This window comes from Myotis yumanensis, unplaced genomic scaffold (genome assembly GCF_028538775.1).
Source record: "Myotis yumanensis isolate MYYU_CA2020_CCGP unplaced genomic scaffold, mMyoYum1.0.hap1 SCAF_6, whole genome shotgun sequence".
Lineage (NCBI taxonomy): Eukaryota > Metazoa > Chordata > Mammalia > Chiroptera > Vespertilionidae > Myotis > Myotis yumanensis.
The window spans coordinates 46211986-46228961 of record NW_027223757.1 but is presented as its reverse complement, the minus strand read 5'-3'; the positions used below and the strand labels follow the sequence as shown (position 1 = coordinate 46228961).

The window sequence follows — 16976 nt, the reverse complement described above, 5'->3', positions numbered from 1 at the left end:
AGAGGCTTAATATTATTGCAGTCTTCTAAAATTCACTAAGACTTGTTTTGTGGCCTAACATATATATGATCTATCCTGGAGAAGTTCCAGAATATATTTTTCTTAAGCATAAATGAAATATGCATAAAAACACATCATGTACTGGTGTTAAGAACACTTTAATATATTTTAAAAATTTAAGTGTTGTATAAACTATGATCTCTACAATGCAGTTAAGTTAGAACTTAAAAAATTAAATAGCCCGGCCAGTAAATAAAAAATAAAGAGGTAAACAAACCCCTAAATTTTTGGATATAAGACATTGCTAAATAACTTAAAGGAGTCATAGTGAAAGTTTTTAAAAAAATATCCAAAACTGAGGGTTAGTGAAAAATAATAGCAAAGCTTGTGGGATAGATATAGCATAATACATTAGAGAATAAACTAAAGGTAGGAGATACTATAAATGAGAGGAAAGCAATAAACTATTAAACAGCAATACAATAGAAAAATATCAAGGCCACAAGTTAGTCCTTTGAAAATATTATAGTCTTTAAATAAGTCTTTAGTTAATTGAAGCCTGCTTAGTACTGGAGCTTGCTTATATCTTTTGGATAAAAATAAGCAAACTGCTTTCCCACAAGGAGTGCTTATAGTCTCTCATCCAAACATGTATTTGTCAGTCTTCACTGAGTTTTGGATTCCTTTTTATTTTTTACTTTACAGAATTTAAAACTTTGAACTGGGCAACAGGCAGGACTCTGTTAATGACTTTTGGCTCTTCCTAATCAAATCTGTTGTCCTCAAAAGTACTTGGGTATATTTTAAACCACTAAAGATATTCTAGAGTAGCCTCAGAATTAAGGTGATTTTATAAGAGGAGATTCATAAATAGTTTGATCAATGCCTGTATTAGAATACATTTTACCTCTTAAGATCAGATATTCTAATATATTTGCTTTTTAAAAAGTCAGCATTCTGGCGAGTTCTATGTTCCATTAGCCATTTTGACATACAAAATGATTCATTTTGCAAATGCTGTTTATTCTCTCGGCTGGCACACTGATCCTACAAAGCACAGGTAAATTTGATAAAAGCCTTTGCGAGTCTTTACTGTTATATATAATAAGTATTCAGATTGTCACTTAGAGATATTTGGAATGGAAGTCTTCATGGATAACAGATTTCTCATATATCATTTTAGTTATTGACAACTGGTTAGATTATATAATCATACATTCTAAACTATGGTTGCACAATCTCAAATACTTATTTTATGGGTGACTATGGAGCTGCTTATTTTGGTTCACTAATAGTAATGTATTGATGGTTGGAGAGACTAGCTACATATTCAGAAGCAAACTTCTTTACTACTAGTTGGAAGAATATCCAACAGACAAGCAAGATAATGGAAGACAGGAATAGTGTTTATGAGAAAATGCTGACTAGACATTAGAAATTCCTAAGTATAAATCAGCAGGTTGAAAAGTACAGGAAAATGGTGGAGAAAACAGTCTACATCTAAAAAACATCAACATTTAAATTTTTCATAAATCACAAATCTACATAACCCTTTTCTAAGGGCATGCATGGTTGACTAAGATTAATGTAGTTCACACTTAAATAGTTCACATTAGTCTGTTAACATCCACAACTGAAGTCTTTTTTTCTATTGAAAGTATCAGTCAATAAATTGTTGCATTAGATTGCCCATTCTGTACTCTAATTAAAGCTTTAACTGTCATCTGTAGGCTTCAGCTACACAGGGATAAAGCATGTCAGATGTTGAGAAAGCCTATCATTTTATTTCCTCCTACTACTTGACTTAGCATAGGAGGGCAACTCAAACAAGAGAAAAGCTTGCTCTTCAATGCATACTTGTTTAAAGATTGAGATTTGGACTTGTTAGTAATGAAGGCTCATGGCAAATATTAAAGACTCCTGTGGAAAATGAGGTGCTCTTGTTCATGCAGTGGGTGTATAAGCAAACCGTCCGGCACAAAGGGTGGCTCGGATCTGGTGCACCATGGGTGATGAGCAGCACAAAAGGGAGCAGCTGCATAAGTGTACGCACAAGTAGTCTGCGTTTCCAGATCACCTCCACTGCTCTTCACTTATGATTACTTTTTTTTTTTTTTTTTTTTTGGCTAGAGGGTATGTTGTCAAGATGGTACCCCCTCCTCTCCAATGCCTTCTTTCTGGCAGTTTACAGGAGAGTACTTTGGAGAAAAGTTGCCACCACTTCCTTTTCTCTTCTCACAGATTAAAAAGATTGTATTTCCTTAACATATACAGTCTCTGTTGTTCCGTGGAACCAGAAAAAAGGCTCTCTGGATGATGACCTTGACTGTTATATTGCCTTCTAAAATTTTATTCAGATGAGGGGATGTCATGAATGGCACAAAATTCTTGCTCTTGGGTTGCAACTTTGAGTTCAATTATTGGCTCTACCACTAACTAGCTGTCTGACTTTTAGAAGTCATTGAACTTTCTCTTTAACTCAGTTTTCTTCTCTGTTAATTGAAAATGATACTTAACTTTATATAGTTAAAGTAAATATAGGAAGATCCCTACTTTCTATATTCAATGAATACTAATCAAAATCCCATTGAGATTTTCCTTTTTCATAGGAGGGTGGGGAACACTTCTCAAATTCTCTAGGAAAGTAAACATGTAAGTATAACCAAGAAAAAATTTTAAGTGAATGGGGGAGACTTGCCTTACCCAGTCAGAATAACTGTAAACGTAGTACTGCACGAAGACACATAAGTCAACAAAAGATAAAAACTTAAGTTTGCATGTAGCCTATAATAGAGATATTTTAAATTACTAGTATCTGGGTCTATTGTTTAGTAAATGGGGTGAGATACCTAGTGTCCATTTGGGGGAAAGTAGCTGTAAGTGTACTCTTTCTTTTATTTTATGCCTTAGTGATTTTCTCCTTTATGAGCTTGGAGCACCAAATCTCAATAGCCCCTTTCATCTGCAATAATACATTATTACAGTTAAAGACTTCAGAATTATTTACTGAGGTGATAGCTGGAAGCATGAGAGTGGACAAGATCATTAAAGAAGAGTAACAACAGGTCTGTGGTTGAAATATTGGATCATTCCTACATTTAGCAAGTAGGTGGAGGAAAAGGGACCAGAGGTAGAAAGCTATTAATAGGACAATGTCAGTGATAAACTTACTAATTTCTTTTAAAGTAATGGAATCCAAGGGAGAAAAGGTTTTACTTAATTTTTATTTTAAAAAATTTTAGTATAGTTGGCACGCAATATTTAGTTTCAGGCATACAACACAATGATTTCACATGGGATTTTTCTTTCAAATATTTAATTTCTGGTTCTCTTTTCTTTTCGGCTTAAAGAAGATCAACATTTCTTGTAAAGCAGATTTGGTGGTCTTATGATTTCCTTTACTTTTTTTCCTGTCCGGGACACTTTACCTCTCCTTCAGTTCTGAATGACCTTTCCAGGAGTATTCTAGGTTGTAGATTCCTTCCTTTCAGGATATTAAAAATGTCCTGCCACTCCCTTCTGGGCTGTAGCGTTGTTGCTGATAAACTTTTGGGGTTTTCTTTTATATGACTAGTTGTTTTCCTCCTTCAAGTCTCCATCTTGAAGTTTTGCCATTTTAATTACAATATATAATGGTTAATCTTGTTTGAAACTCTGTGCTTCCTGGACTTGAATGTCTTTCCTTACCCAGATTAGGAAAGTTTTCAGGTATTATTTTTTAAAATACATTTTCTGTTCCTTCTCTCCCTGTTTCTCTTCTGGGATTCCCATAATGTGAATGTTAATGTGCTTGATGTCCCAGAAATCCCTTAAACAATTCTTTAAAAAACTTTTTTTTCGCCGAAACCGGTTTGGCTCAGTGGATAGAGCGTCGGCCTGCGGACTGAAAGGTCCCAGGTTCGATTCCGGTCAAGGGCATGTACCTGGGTTGCAGGCACACCCCCAGTAGGAGATGTGCAGGAGGCAGCTGGTCGATGTTTCTCTCTCATCGATGTTTCTAACTCTCTATCTCTCTCCCTTCCTCTCTGCAAAAAATCAATAAAATATATTAAAAAAAAAAAAAACACAAAAAAAAACACAACTTTTTTTTCTTTTTGCTATTCTACTTGGATGATTTCCACTTATCTGTCTTCCACATCATTAATCTGTTCTTCTGTATTATCTAATATGCTGTGGGTTCCTCCTAGTGTATATTTTCATTTCAGTTATTGTGTTGTTTTTTGTTTGTTTGTTTGTTTGAGCTCTGATTGACTCTTCGTTATACTTGCTCTTTGTTGAAGTTCTTCCGGAGTTCCTCTCTTCTACTCTCATGTTTGGTGAACATCCTTATGACTGTTTGAATTCTTTATCAGGCGAATTTCTCATTTCCACTTTATTAGGGTATTTTGTTTTTACTTTGGGGGGTGAGGTGGGCTGGTTTTTATTCCTTCGTTTGGGACATATTCTGTCTTCTCATTGCGCTTGTATTTCTGTGTTTATATAAATTAGATGAAACTGCTCTCTCCAAATCTCAAAAAAATGGTCTTATATAGAAGCAATCTGTGTGTTGATTGGGTGTGCCGGGTAGTTTGAGGAGGCACATTAGAGCTTGGGGTAGGTGCCTGGGCTACTGGCTGGTGTGGGCTCTGAGAGAGGCAGCCCAGTGTGCATGAGCAACAGTGGGCTCTGGGAGTGGTGACCCAGTGCACATGTGTGAATGTGTTGGGAACCTGTTAATCCCGCTGTTTGAGGGTGAGCTGCATCACCTGTGCTACTGCCGTCATGGACCTTTTCCAGGGAAGGTTTTAAATGAGGTTAGAGCAGTGGTTCTCAACCTTGGCTGCACATTAGAATCACCTGGGAATCTTTTTAAAATCCTGATTTCTGGGCCTCATCCTCCGGAAATTCTGTTTCTTTGTTACTAATGTTGTGGCCCCAACCCATAACAAAGAAACAGAATTTCCGGAGGATGAGGCCCGGAAATCAGGATTTTAAAAAGATTCCCAGGTGATTCTAATGTGCAGCCAAGGTTGAGAACCACTGGGTTAGAGGGTGTTCAAATAGAGATAGATTAAGGTGTTTGGGGCTGGAAAGAACTTAATGGATTTGACAAATGAGATATAACCAACTTTCCTAATGAATATTCCTAGTAGTAAGATTGTCAGATTTGGTGAAATGTCAGCAGGCACAGACTAACGAAGAGACTCTCTTCCATATAAGAAGAGATAGAACTCTAGGTTGAAAAGGAAATGACGAGAAAATTTCCAGAATCAATGGAACTGATTATGAATTTGCTACTAAGCTGTCCTGTATATTCTGTGTGGTAGACAGAGCTAGATGTCACCAATTTTGAGAACAATGCTGGAAGGTCAATGTTGTTTTCCCCAGTTTACAACTGAGCATTTGTAACCCAACATATGACAACACCTACTAACTAGTCTGAACATGTTATTTAAGCAGCCTAAGGATAATGCTAACTACCTCATCACTCTTCTGAAGATTAAATTATTGTAAATATATACCTATGTATATATGTACACACACAAGTATATAAACACTATGCAGGAACTTAATACATATATTTGGTATTATAATGTAAGAAAAATAGCAATGGCTAAGGTATGGTCATGATGGCATAACTGAACTGCAGACTTCCTTTATGTGTACACAGCTTTATTTTGAGTAGTCATGTCTGACATGCAAGCTTCTTCTCTTCCTTTATAGGTATTGGATGTAAGTAGAGAAGGCAAGGAAGAAGTATTCTATGGGCCTACACTCCCTTTTGCTTCCAATGGAATAGCAGCATGCTTCCTTCCAGCTCCATATTTCACATGCCCTAATCTTCAAACTCTTCAAGTGCCTCATCACAGAATTGGCACCATCTGAAAAGCCAATGCTCTGTGGATAACCATCACAAACAGGAGGAAAAAAAAGCCTGACTTTTGGATACTGGGCATGGAAAGACTGAGTGCTCCAATGCTTCCTTGTCTTGTTTTATAGGTCTTACATTCAGATAAACATTAGAAAAAAAAAAAAGAACAATTTTCTAAAATACATAACTGAAAATTCCTGTCAGCCTTTACAGTGTATGTAATGTACAATACAATAGCATATGTATGACTTTTATTGTGGTGTAGCTTAGTGCCAACTTAATGGTCCATTACTGTTCTATGGTCATTAGAGCATTTTTTCTAACCAGTGCTGTCTAGGACAACATGACAGCACTAGTAAGTCAATTTATTTCCAAGTATTGTCATCACTGATTTCTAAAGAACTTCAATACTCAATCCCTTTGCTACTTAAACCTGGGTTTGTAATTTTTCTTTAAAAATTTAACATTAGACAGCCCTATTCAATAGAGACCCAGCATTATGACATCATGAATTTTTAAATGCCATAATGCATTTAAGTTAATATGACTAATAGAAGTACACTGGAATAGCATGCTATTCCAGTGTACTTCTATTAGTCATATTAACTTAAATTATCACAGAGTAATGATAATTACTCTGAGCTTGGGCTTAACTTTACAGAGCTTCAGTTTTCCAACTGTTTAAAAAGGATAATTAGTGATTTCCATATCAATTTAGAAGAATGGTGTGAGGATTAGGCAAATGCACTGAAGTACTTCACCTAAGAAAAAAAGGTTACTCAAATTCCAAGGTATTTTACTGTCTTAAGAATCTTGTACCTAACAGGGAGATTATTTTTGAATTTTAAAAATTACTAGGTAGAACTTCAAACACATGCTATAGAATAAATGATTCTAAAAGCAGGTGAAAGAGATAATGCTAATTAGAAAAAAGGGACTTTACCAAACCCAAAGAATCCTAAACTTGCACAAATCCTTGCCTCAAATAACTCTCTCAAACATCTCATTTACATTCATTTATTGAAAAATGACATTTTATACTCGAAAAAATTAGCTGTACTAATCTTGGTACCATAAAGTGCTTTGACATAAATTTGAACCTAGAATCAGTAATTCTAACAGAGGTTTTCCACTTTGTTAGAGGTTATGCCAATCTTGAGTGCTTGTGGGATTCTTTCCCACCACCAATACACATATTACTACCACTTTTAATCACGCATAAGGATTTTTTTGGGCTAGGTTTTTGGATCTGCTTTGTCCATAACCAGAAAGAAAACAACTCAATAATCAATTTGAACAAAGTCAACAACAAAAAAATGTGTGTCTTCCCCTTTTCCTAATCTAAGTCACCTTTATTAAAGACTTCACTGACTTTTCCCCTAGACATAGTTTAATCATTCAGCAATCCTTGGTTTATAGAAAATTCTAATTATAGTCATGTAAACACTTTAAAGATTTTTATTATAAATACAGAATTCACTAATCTTATACATTATAAGATACCTAAAATATATATCTTCTGGCTATCCAGATTTAAGGGTGGGATGGGGAGAGAAATTAGGAGTAAGAAGACAAAGTAAATTTTAAAGAACAGAGATTTAGTTTAGACAAACAAAAAAACCTTGAGAGTATTTGTACAGTTCTGAAAGTGACATAGATAAATTTATATTTAGAAGGATGATAGATAATCTCTTTAAAAGGTGTAAACCATCTAAACTAAATTTTAAAAATGCCTTACCAGGTCAGGAAAATGGACAGCATTTCAGAATGTTTTCAACAAGGACCTATGCAAGAAATATTTGATTCATTAATTCTTCTACTTGACATACAGATTTTCCCTGTAGCAGTTTTACCTTATAAAACCATTAGTCTATTTGTAACCCCAGACCCTATATCCAACAAGTAAAGGGGAAATGGTCTAAAAATAAGTTTGTTTAATGGTAACTGAAGGCAGCCTAAGAGTACTCTTGATTTTCTTCTGTCTGGATTTCTAACTATTCATTTTAAACAAATCAGTATCTATTGTCAAACTCTTCCATGGTGAACATAGTATTCAAAGAATTGAACTCAGAATTTATAAAAGCTTTACATAATTTTCAGAAACTTTATAAACCCTTTATAAGTACAGCCCAACAACAGAAAACAAACTACTACATCTCTCCCCTAAAAAAGAGAAAGAACGCAGAGATCACTTATAATTAGATCCTTTCCCTCAAATCATCAATAGTAAGAGCTAATAAGAAAAAAAAAACTATGTTTGGTCATTGAAACTATTCATATATTTTTCCATTTAAGTGTACTATTCTATAGCAATTCATCTTCTAGTTTCACTCTTCAAAATTAAAGATCATATTGCTTTTATATTCAAATTATCAATGTGAATTTCCATAGATCACGAAACTTCCAACTATTTAAGCATCATTTCAGTATTTTACTTTTAAAAAGAAGCCGTACTACATAGATATTGGCAGCGTTCTTAGTGTGGGAGGCAAAGCCAGCAAAGATATGAATCTCTAAAATGTAAAATGCAATAAAATTCTTTGGGTCCTTAACATAATGCCAGTTAGGTTATGATTAGGGTACCTTTTACACTTCTTCTCTTTATGCTTTCCTTGTTTAACTAGATGTATATTGTATTCCCTTCAGACTCTGCAATAGCTGGAAAACTAGTGTTTTACTGAAGAGTATGAAAGCAATAGTATAAAATAGAAATTATTTTGGTTTTCAAGTAGTCAATCTGTCATAAAAAGGGGAAGCTGAATAATCATAGGTACAGACTAAGTTAAATAAATACATTTTTATTACATATCATTAATTTATGCACAAATTAATTTATAAACATGTTTATAATATAAGAATGCCCAGAATTCTTCTAAAAGTACAATTTGCAAATGCAATAATCAAATAACTATTAGCACACCAAAACTTTAATAAGCAGAAAATGGTCAATTTCAATCATATGGTACTAATTTTGGTAACCTTACCAATATATATCACAGAATCAAAATACAACTCTCATATGTTGTTAAATATGTAAAAGAATGTGCTACGTAGCTTCCCAAATCAACCACCTAACAAAGCATGTTATTTACATGGATATACTATACACTAGACTGACAAGGCAATATTTTTAACCCTAGGAGGAGTAGACAAGACATTAATTTTTGGAAAAATGTAAGGTTTATGTAAAAAGCCTATCATTCAAAGAGCAATGGTTTAGTACTGATAATACACCATTTAGTGAAGGTCCTATGATACCTATCTTTATCTTCAAAACACAAGTGCTGTGTAACATTTAGTATTTAGGGAAGGTAGGTTTCATACAGGCTTCTCCCAACTGCAGAGGCTTATCAAATTTCTGTGTAACATATAATCTTAACAAAGGGAACACAAAATTAAAAACTGTCAAAGTCCATAACAGTACATGAAGACAGATCCATTAATTCTTTAGGAACAAAGTAGCTTTAAAGTTTTGTGATAAAGCCTGAGAGAGATAACAATGACAGAACACATACATAGTCTAATAACCCACAACTAATTATTTTTTTTACATAGAGGCCCAGGTAGAAATAGTTACACTTAAGAAGAAAAGAAAATATGCTAGGAATAGGTAAGGATATAAAAGTCTTCAACTATGAAATTCTAATGCAAATGAACTCAATATCAAATGTTTTTTGTATAGAGTCAATACTCCATTTTCCTCCCCTATGGAAACATTAAATGTTCAATTAAAAACATTCAATCATTACCAAATCTGAATGTCTAATAAAATCACTTCATCACACTGTTGTGCCTCAATCATCTTCTTTATACTCCATCTGACAGTGCACAGAAATTACTTGACTGGCATACTCTCAGAGTTTAGAATGAACATGACATTCAGACAGTCTAAGACAGTCTAGTCTTCTGCCAGAGGTAAGTTTGGACAGAAAAGGTAGAGTCAGATGGCAGAAAGTCTGATTGAAGGATTTGACTGTCAGCTTACTAACAATGGGAAGTAAGTTGAAGGCCCTGAGCAGAAAAGTAACAAGAGGAAAGTAGTACTTTAGGAACACTAATGTCAGAACTGTGAGAAGGATTAACTGCAGAAAAAGAGACCAGAGATAAGAGATTATAGTGCTCAATAGAAAAAATAGCCGAGATGCATGGAGTGGAAAATAATAGCAAGAGCCTGTGCTGCTGATCAACTGAAAGTGGGAGCAATGAAGAATCCAAGCTGCCTCTGAAGTTTCACAGCTAGGAACTCGGGAAAACAGTGTATTACCTGGGTAGAAAATAAAGACAGGTAGACTGGAATATAAGGTGACAAGGGCAGCCTGATACGTTGCCTAGAGATTTTAGGAGGATCAAATTAGAGTGGTTTAGAGAGAAATTAGCCCAAGAAATAGATTTGAGAGAGAAAATTATGAGCTAGTGTTACCAATAGACTACAGAAGAATGTTGAAGGAAGAACAGGTGAAGAACCAGATCTTAGCACTGGGACACGAAAAAAGAATGTGAAGGTGCTCTCCAAGTTCAGTACATGTAGGAAGGAGCAGTTTCCCTGAGGAAGGGATGAGAAGATAAATGCAAATGCAAATGCCACAGAGGTCAAAGACCATGAGAAATGAGGATGTACTTTCCTCATTTCACCACAAGAGAGTGACTTACAAAACAAAAGGCAGAGCAGCAGCCTCAGAGATAATGGTACTTAGGGAAAAATGGATATTAAGGAAGCAGTTATAAGGTACTCTAAGTCTGGGAATGCAAAAAGATAAGGTTATAGTAATGAGTGAAGGGCAAATGAAGATTTTTAGGAAAAGGAACTGAATCAAATTTTTTCTTCAATTAAAGAAAAACAGCTTCTTTAAAATTTTCCTTATAAATAAAAAACATACATATACCTGTACTGCTACACTTTTGTTGCAATTGATTTTTTAAGTATAAACTTTAGTTATTCTTAGTATCTACAGTTATTCACTCTAATGCATGATTCAGCAGCAGCTTTTCTGATACTTTATGTTTCATACTCTAAGGAGCAAGATTCTCAGATATAGTTATCAGTCTCCCTTGGAAAATAAAAATATATAACCTATATATAAAACTCCTTTAAAAGCATCACTTTAAGTAGATAAAATAGTTTAACAAGTCATTCTCATAATGATCATAATGAAAAGAAATTCATTGCTACGAAGTCTTTTAAGAGACTTTCATTCATTTCATTGAAGTAAGGACAGCTGATTGGGGGGAAAACAGACCATTTGTATATTATGAAAACAACAGATACTTCTTTAGACTTCAGATTACAATTAGGAGAGTGCTATAAACTTATATTTTGCTGATTGCAATACATTTCAATTTTAAAATACTTTTTGAACCAGAAAAGGATTGAAATGTTTTCTTGAAGGAATAGAACCAAAATGAAGACCAGAGTCCCAGAAGAAAGGAATTAAGAAAACATTGCAAAAAAGAGTAGGATCGTTCATCTAGTACATTAAAGAAAGAGGAACAAAGTTGAGAGTTTTTTTTTAACCTTTGTGTATACATAATACAGTAATCATATCTGTGCATATCCAAACAGAATACAGGTCACCAAATATTTCACATACATTTTCCTACTGAATCTTATCAGAACATTGTAAAATAGAAAAAGCAGTATTCTTTTTTTTCTCCATGAAGAAACTGAGGCTCAGAAAGGTTAAGTAACTTGCTCACAAAGTTAAGTAACAAGGTCACAAAGCAGAGCTAGGTTTGACAATCAGGTGGGTCCCAAACACTAGGACTAGAGCTTTTTTACCAAATAATGCTTACTACAAAAAGGAGTCAAGAGCCCAACTGGTAAAATAAATCTGGATGAGATTGTTAAAGAGTTAAGAGGCAATAGCTGCTGAAAGAAACTAAACTGGTCCCCTATCCTATATAATAAAAGGCTAATATGCAAATAGATTGAACAACCGATTGCTATGACGTGTGCTGATCAGCAGGGGGTGTGCATGGAACATGGTGGGCATAGGCCACGGCCAGATGGTGGAGCAGGTGAGCAGGGGTGCCAGACCAAGGCTGGGCGCCTGTCGCTGTCATGGGGGCGAGCCTCTGGTGATTACTGAAAATTCTTTGCTCCTGCGCACCTGGCATTTGCATCTGCTGCTGGCACCAGATGGGAGGGGCCAGGTGGGGGCACAGAGGATGGGCCGAGACCCACCCCTGTGCCTACTGCAGCCTCCCAGTCCACAGTTCCTTTCAAGGTGCACAAATTCGTGCACTGGGCCCCTAGTAAACATATAAGATGCTAAATTATAAGAGGCTCTAATTGAAGAACGAGTAGATAAATCTGAGATAAATCAGGAGATAAATCTGAGATAAATCAGACCTCTTCAGTTAATTTGTAATATCAAGATTTTCCAGAATATTATTACTTATCATCTTCTTATAGGTTCTCATTTATCTTCTTCCTGATATATCTGTTAATGACAACTGTCAAAGAATGAGTAGGGAAAAACATCTGGCAACTGTTGGAATTTACCTAAACAACACTGTTGGCTTAATTAAAAAAAAAAACAACAACACAAAAAAACAACATATTATCTATACAATCATTTAGGCAGATTTTTGGTCTCATTCTTAGGTTTGGTAAGGGTTTTATTCATTAACTTGCCTCACACATTGTATAAAAAAAACCCACGATTAACAAACAGTTCTATCTCCTAATCCTTTCCCCCCTTCCAAAAAACTTACGAAGGTATCTTATTAGAACACTAGAGGCCCAATGCACGAAATTCGTGCAAGCGGATTGGCCCTTGCAGCTGCGGTGGCTGTCCTTGTAGCCCCGGTTTTGTCTGGAAGGTCATTTGGCTATCTGGTCTAATTAGCATATTATGCCTTTATTATTATAGATTATTAGAAACTAGAGGCCCGGTGCACAACATTCATGCACTTGGGAGGGGGGTTCCTCTGCCCGGCCTGAGCCCTCTTGCAGTCCGGGACCCCTTGAGGAATGTCCGCCTGCCACGGAGGCAGGAGAGGCTCCTACCCACTACCACTGCTGCGCTTGCCAGCTGTGAGCCCAGCTTCTGGCTGAGCAGCACTTCCCCTGTGGAAGCACAATGACCACCAGGGGGCAGCTCCTGCATTGAGCACATCATAGTGACTGGTGGTTCTGCTGTTTGGTCGATTTGCATATTAGCCTTTTATAATATAGGAGGATAACTTGTAAAATTCTCAACCAACACAAACAAGTCACAAGACACAAAGTCACATTACAGTAACAAGTCCATGGATCAACCAGTGTGTACTGTTATACACAGATAACACTCCCAGTTAGAAAAAGTTTCTTTAATTTAGTTTCAAAGATTCCAAAAGATACCTAATGAACCTTTATTTACTTATTTATATATTTAGTATACTTATAGGTATGTAAGGAAAAAAATCCTAGAAAATAATTTTAACAGAACAGCATACAATTAATTAAAAGGGGTGAGAATGATGCGACTCGGGTTTGGATAGTTATAATTAATAAAAAAGATGAATCGCAAACATATTAGTTGTTTTTATTTTCCAGTCTTTGCATCTCATCTTGTCCCACTTGTCCTAAGTGAGATAGAAGTTTGCTATAGGCTTTCCTGTGTAAGAGAAAAGAAGACAGATAAATTTAGTCCCCTCCCATTACTTTTCATTTATTTATTTACAAATTGAACTTGCTTGACTCTGTACGTACACTCCCACAATGTGATTAAAGTACTTTGATTCCTTAACAAACTTTGGGACATATGAATTTCAGTATGAGGCTGACACCTCGAAAACAATCTCTTTAGGGACTACAGGCATATTTCCACAATGTTGCACTACCCTGAATATTTCAAGCACTATCCTCAGTTGGGTTATAAACTTATTTTAAAAAAGCTTTATCTATTTTTTTTTTTAACAAAAACATTGTTATCTAATTGGGGCACTCAGCCTATTAACTGGATATACATGACAAAGTAGATACAGTAAATCAAGCATTCTTTAAAGGACTGATATACCACCATGGAATTTATACAAAAACAAGGCAAACAAGGCTGTACAGGCCACTTCCCCATGAGGAACACGTGTTTTGCAACAGCAGCAGCACTGCTGAAATAGACAGCTTTCTAGGGTGGTCACTTTGAAAAGAACAATGTGTGGATGGATGTGTCAATCATAGCACTAAAACATGTTTCAATTAAATACACCCCATATTTTTGGAAATGGAAAACTAAGCCTTTTCTAGAAAATGAATCTAGATTTTTAATCATGCCCAAAAGAACTTAATCAAATTATCAAACATACCTTTGTGTCATATTTCTGCCAAGGCCCCATTTCTGCTCTGAATCCTTCAGAGTCTGAGTGAGGGTAGGAATCAAGTGGATGACAACCTGCTGGTCCAATGCTGCTACTGTTTCTAAAATGCTGTAAATCTGATTTTCATATCTCATACCGTAATCCTGGATAAAATGACTGAAAGTAAATCAAGTTACTTAGGATTACTTCTGGGGCAATCAATTCCTAGGGCTGGTATCTATATGGCAATCAGCTATAGCCTGAACACAAGAAAGATCATTTCATATAAGAATACCTTAAGAATCTAGAATTAAGAATAAGAAGAATAGAACAGTTAAAAGTGAAGGACAGAAATGGCTTATTTCAGTGTAAGCTAAGAAGAAAGCAGTGGCACCAAGAGGAAGATAGAAGAGTTGGAATCCCAGGAGCGAGAATAAGGGGACTTTTCTGCTAAAGTCTGTATGTTGAAATCTGGGTGGTAAAGATGTGGAAGAGACTAAGAGAAAAACAAGTCTGGCTTCCTAGATATTAAAAAATTTCTTCATATCTCTAGATAAACAAAACAATACTTTTATGAGGAAAGCAAGTTATTCATAATATATTTTATATTCTGGAACCAAACAAGAAACTTTTGGCCCATAGGAGGCCTTTATAAATTAGAATTACATATTTTAACCCTAAAATTTCCACTCCTCCAACCAAGTAAAAGCCACCTTAATAAATTGTACATAACAAACATGCATCCTTTATTCATCTAGATTCTTTTTTCCCCTCCTAGGGTTTTAGTTTTCACAAATCCATTATTTATTTCAAGTGCTCACAATTTAAATAAACTAGATACCTTACAAGTGCCAATTATGTGATGAGAACAAAAACTGAGGACTCAAAGAGCCAACATAGATGAAGAAAATGACTCTAAATTGCTTATTATGGCAGTGCTAGGGTAGAGATACGTACAATGAAGGTAAACTGGTAGAAACCGTGAGAAAGAAATACTTAAAATACTGCCCCCCACCCCCAACCCCAAGCACAAGACAAAGGCTCACTTATCTTTCTCCCTGGCACCTGTATTTTATTTTATTTTTTTAATATGGAACGCTTCACCAATTTGTGTCATCCTTGAGATTAGCCATGCTAATCTTCTCTGGATCGTTCCAATGTTAGGATATGTGCTGCCGAAATGAGCAAGCACCTTTACTTTTTTAATAAAACAACACAATGCAACAAAACTACTGCCCAAAATACAATAACTGAAATACTATAAACAAGTAGTAACACATCGTTTTGGATAACTCGTTATTTAAAAACATGCTGGCTGTCATGACTGGCAATAGTCTCCTCGCCAGCTGGCATGATTTCCAGTTACCTAAGCACTGCAGTCAGCTGGGCGGCAGGTTCTCCTTCTGACCCCGCTTGGCAGGTTTTCACCATACACTGCAAGTTCTCTGTGGCTAGCCTTTTAACTAGAAGGAAAAATTACAGCATTATACACGGTGTCTGAATTGACCAGCTGGATCCTCATTTTTATAAACACGCTTGACTTAGAAAAAATGTTGCTTTCTCAAAGTATGTATATGTTTTCCTGTTATTTCTCAAAATGAAATCAAGAGGTTTTGTTTTCTTCAAAAGTGTATCTCCCAATCTATCTCCCTCTCGTTTTAAGAAAATATAAAAAGCTTAAGAGTCTATTTTCTACAACCTTATACCTGAAAAAATACATGTGAGGATCAGAGCCCATATTCAATAACACTGTCCCATCCCAATCCTGCAAGCACTATTACATACTGACAAAAGTATTATTAAATCAGTCTTTAATAATTCAGCTGATTTACAGGGGAGCAGATTTTTTAAAATTCAAAAGCCTACTCCTCCCACTAACAAATACATAAGTAGCCAATTAGAATCCAACAACTTACCTTCACTTAAAATTAGTTGAAGATACATATATTAAAATCAACTATATTTGATGCTATCTTCCTTTCAAACAGCAAAATCACAAAAGGACATCTGTATTCTTTAAATATGTAACCAAATCCTCTAAAATTGCATACTTGTACATGAAATTTTTTTTAAAAAAAATCAAAAACCAATGTACAAAGTGTTTCCTACAGATAGAATAGTTAGATCTTTTTAAAAAATCCATTCTTATAATCTCTTTCCATTGGATTGTTCAGTCCTTTCCGTTATTGCCACTATTGAATAGTTGGATTTACATCAATCTTTTTACATTCTGTTTTCTAAATGTTTTGTTTTTTGTTCCTCTACTATTTTGAAGTCTTTGTCTATTAAATCCAGTATTTGTTTGCTCTCAATGGCAGCTTCCATTGCCTGCTTTTTTCCTTCAGTTAATGGATCATACTTTCTGATTGTTTGTGTCTTGTAAATTTATTTTGTTGGAAAACTGGACATTTTTTAGTGAAGTCTACTTCTTCCTTCTTCCTGCTCCTGTGTGAAACCTCTAAAACTGCTCCTCAGGTGGTGTAACCTTAGGTGTGCCCAGTCTCCATCGGAAGACAGTGGTTTTGACAGTGCTCTCTTTGACTGTCCCTTCCCATGTTGACACCAGCTGTTAAGCTCCACTAATTGCTGGCTGATTATGCCATTATTTTCAATAATGCCCTGGGGCATAAAGTGCTTCATTGACTGATCTAATCCAGTTCAGGCTTTTTAAACAGGATAAAACACTGAGATCAGTGTCTGAGATCTGTTCTGACCCAAGGGCTCTAACCAGCTGTCCCATTCACCAATTCTCACACCAAACTGGCTGGACTACAGATTATTTTATAGTCCAGTGAGTCCATTATTCTCCTACCTTTTGCCTTTCATCACAAACTGCACTGTTTTTGAC

The 16976-nt window shown here is 35.5% G+C and overlaps 2 protein-coding genes and 1 non-coding gene across 8 annotated transcripts in view; 1 reads left to right on the top strand and 2 right to left on the bottom strand.

The window, feature by feature from the left end:
* Positions 1-6366, top strand: part of KLHL32 (kelch like family member 32) — a 179751-nt gene extending 173385 nt beyond the window's left edge. For all 6 annotated transcript variants that reach the window (XM_070418052.1, XM_070418055.1, XM_070418050.1 and 3 more), the window contains one exon: positions 5704-6366. In XM_070418052.1, coding sequence (XP_070274153.1) covers positions 5704-5865 — 162 coding nt within the window. In that variant the 3' untranslated portion in view covers positions 5866-6366. The remainder of the gene's footprint in view (positions 1-5703) is intronic.
* A 6878-nt stretch (positions 6367-13244) lies between these two features.
* The window catches only part of MMS22L (MMS22 like, DNA repair protein), a 108149-nt gene continuing 104417 nt past the window's right edge, over positions 13245-16976 (bottom strand). The window contains exons 23-25 of the mRNA XM_070418048.1: positions 15495-15591; positions 14138-14305; positions 13245-13449 (exon numbers count right to left, since the gene is read on the bottom strand). Coding sequence (XP_070274149.1) covers positions 13368-13449; positions 14138-14305; positions 15495-15591 — 347 coding nt within the window. The 3' untranslated portion in view covers positions 13245-13367. The remainder of the gene's footprint in view (positions 13450-14137; positions 14306-15494; positions 15592-16976) is intronic.
* Positions 15213-15320, bottom strand: LOC139013324 (U6 spliceosomal RNA). The gene has a single exon (XR_011471983.1). It is a non-coding gene; the product is annotated as a U6 spliceosomal RNA (small nuclear RNA).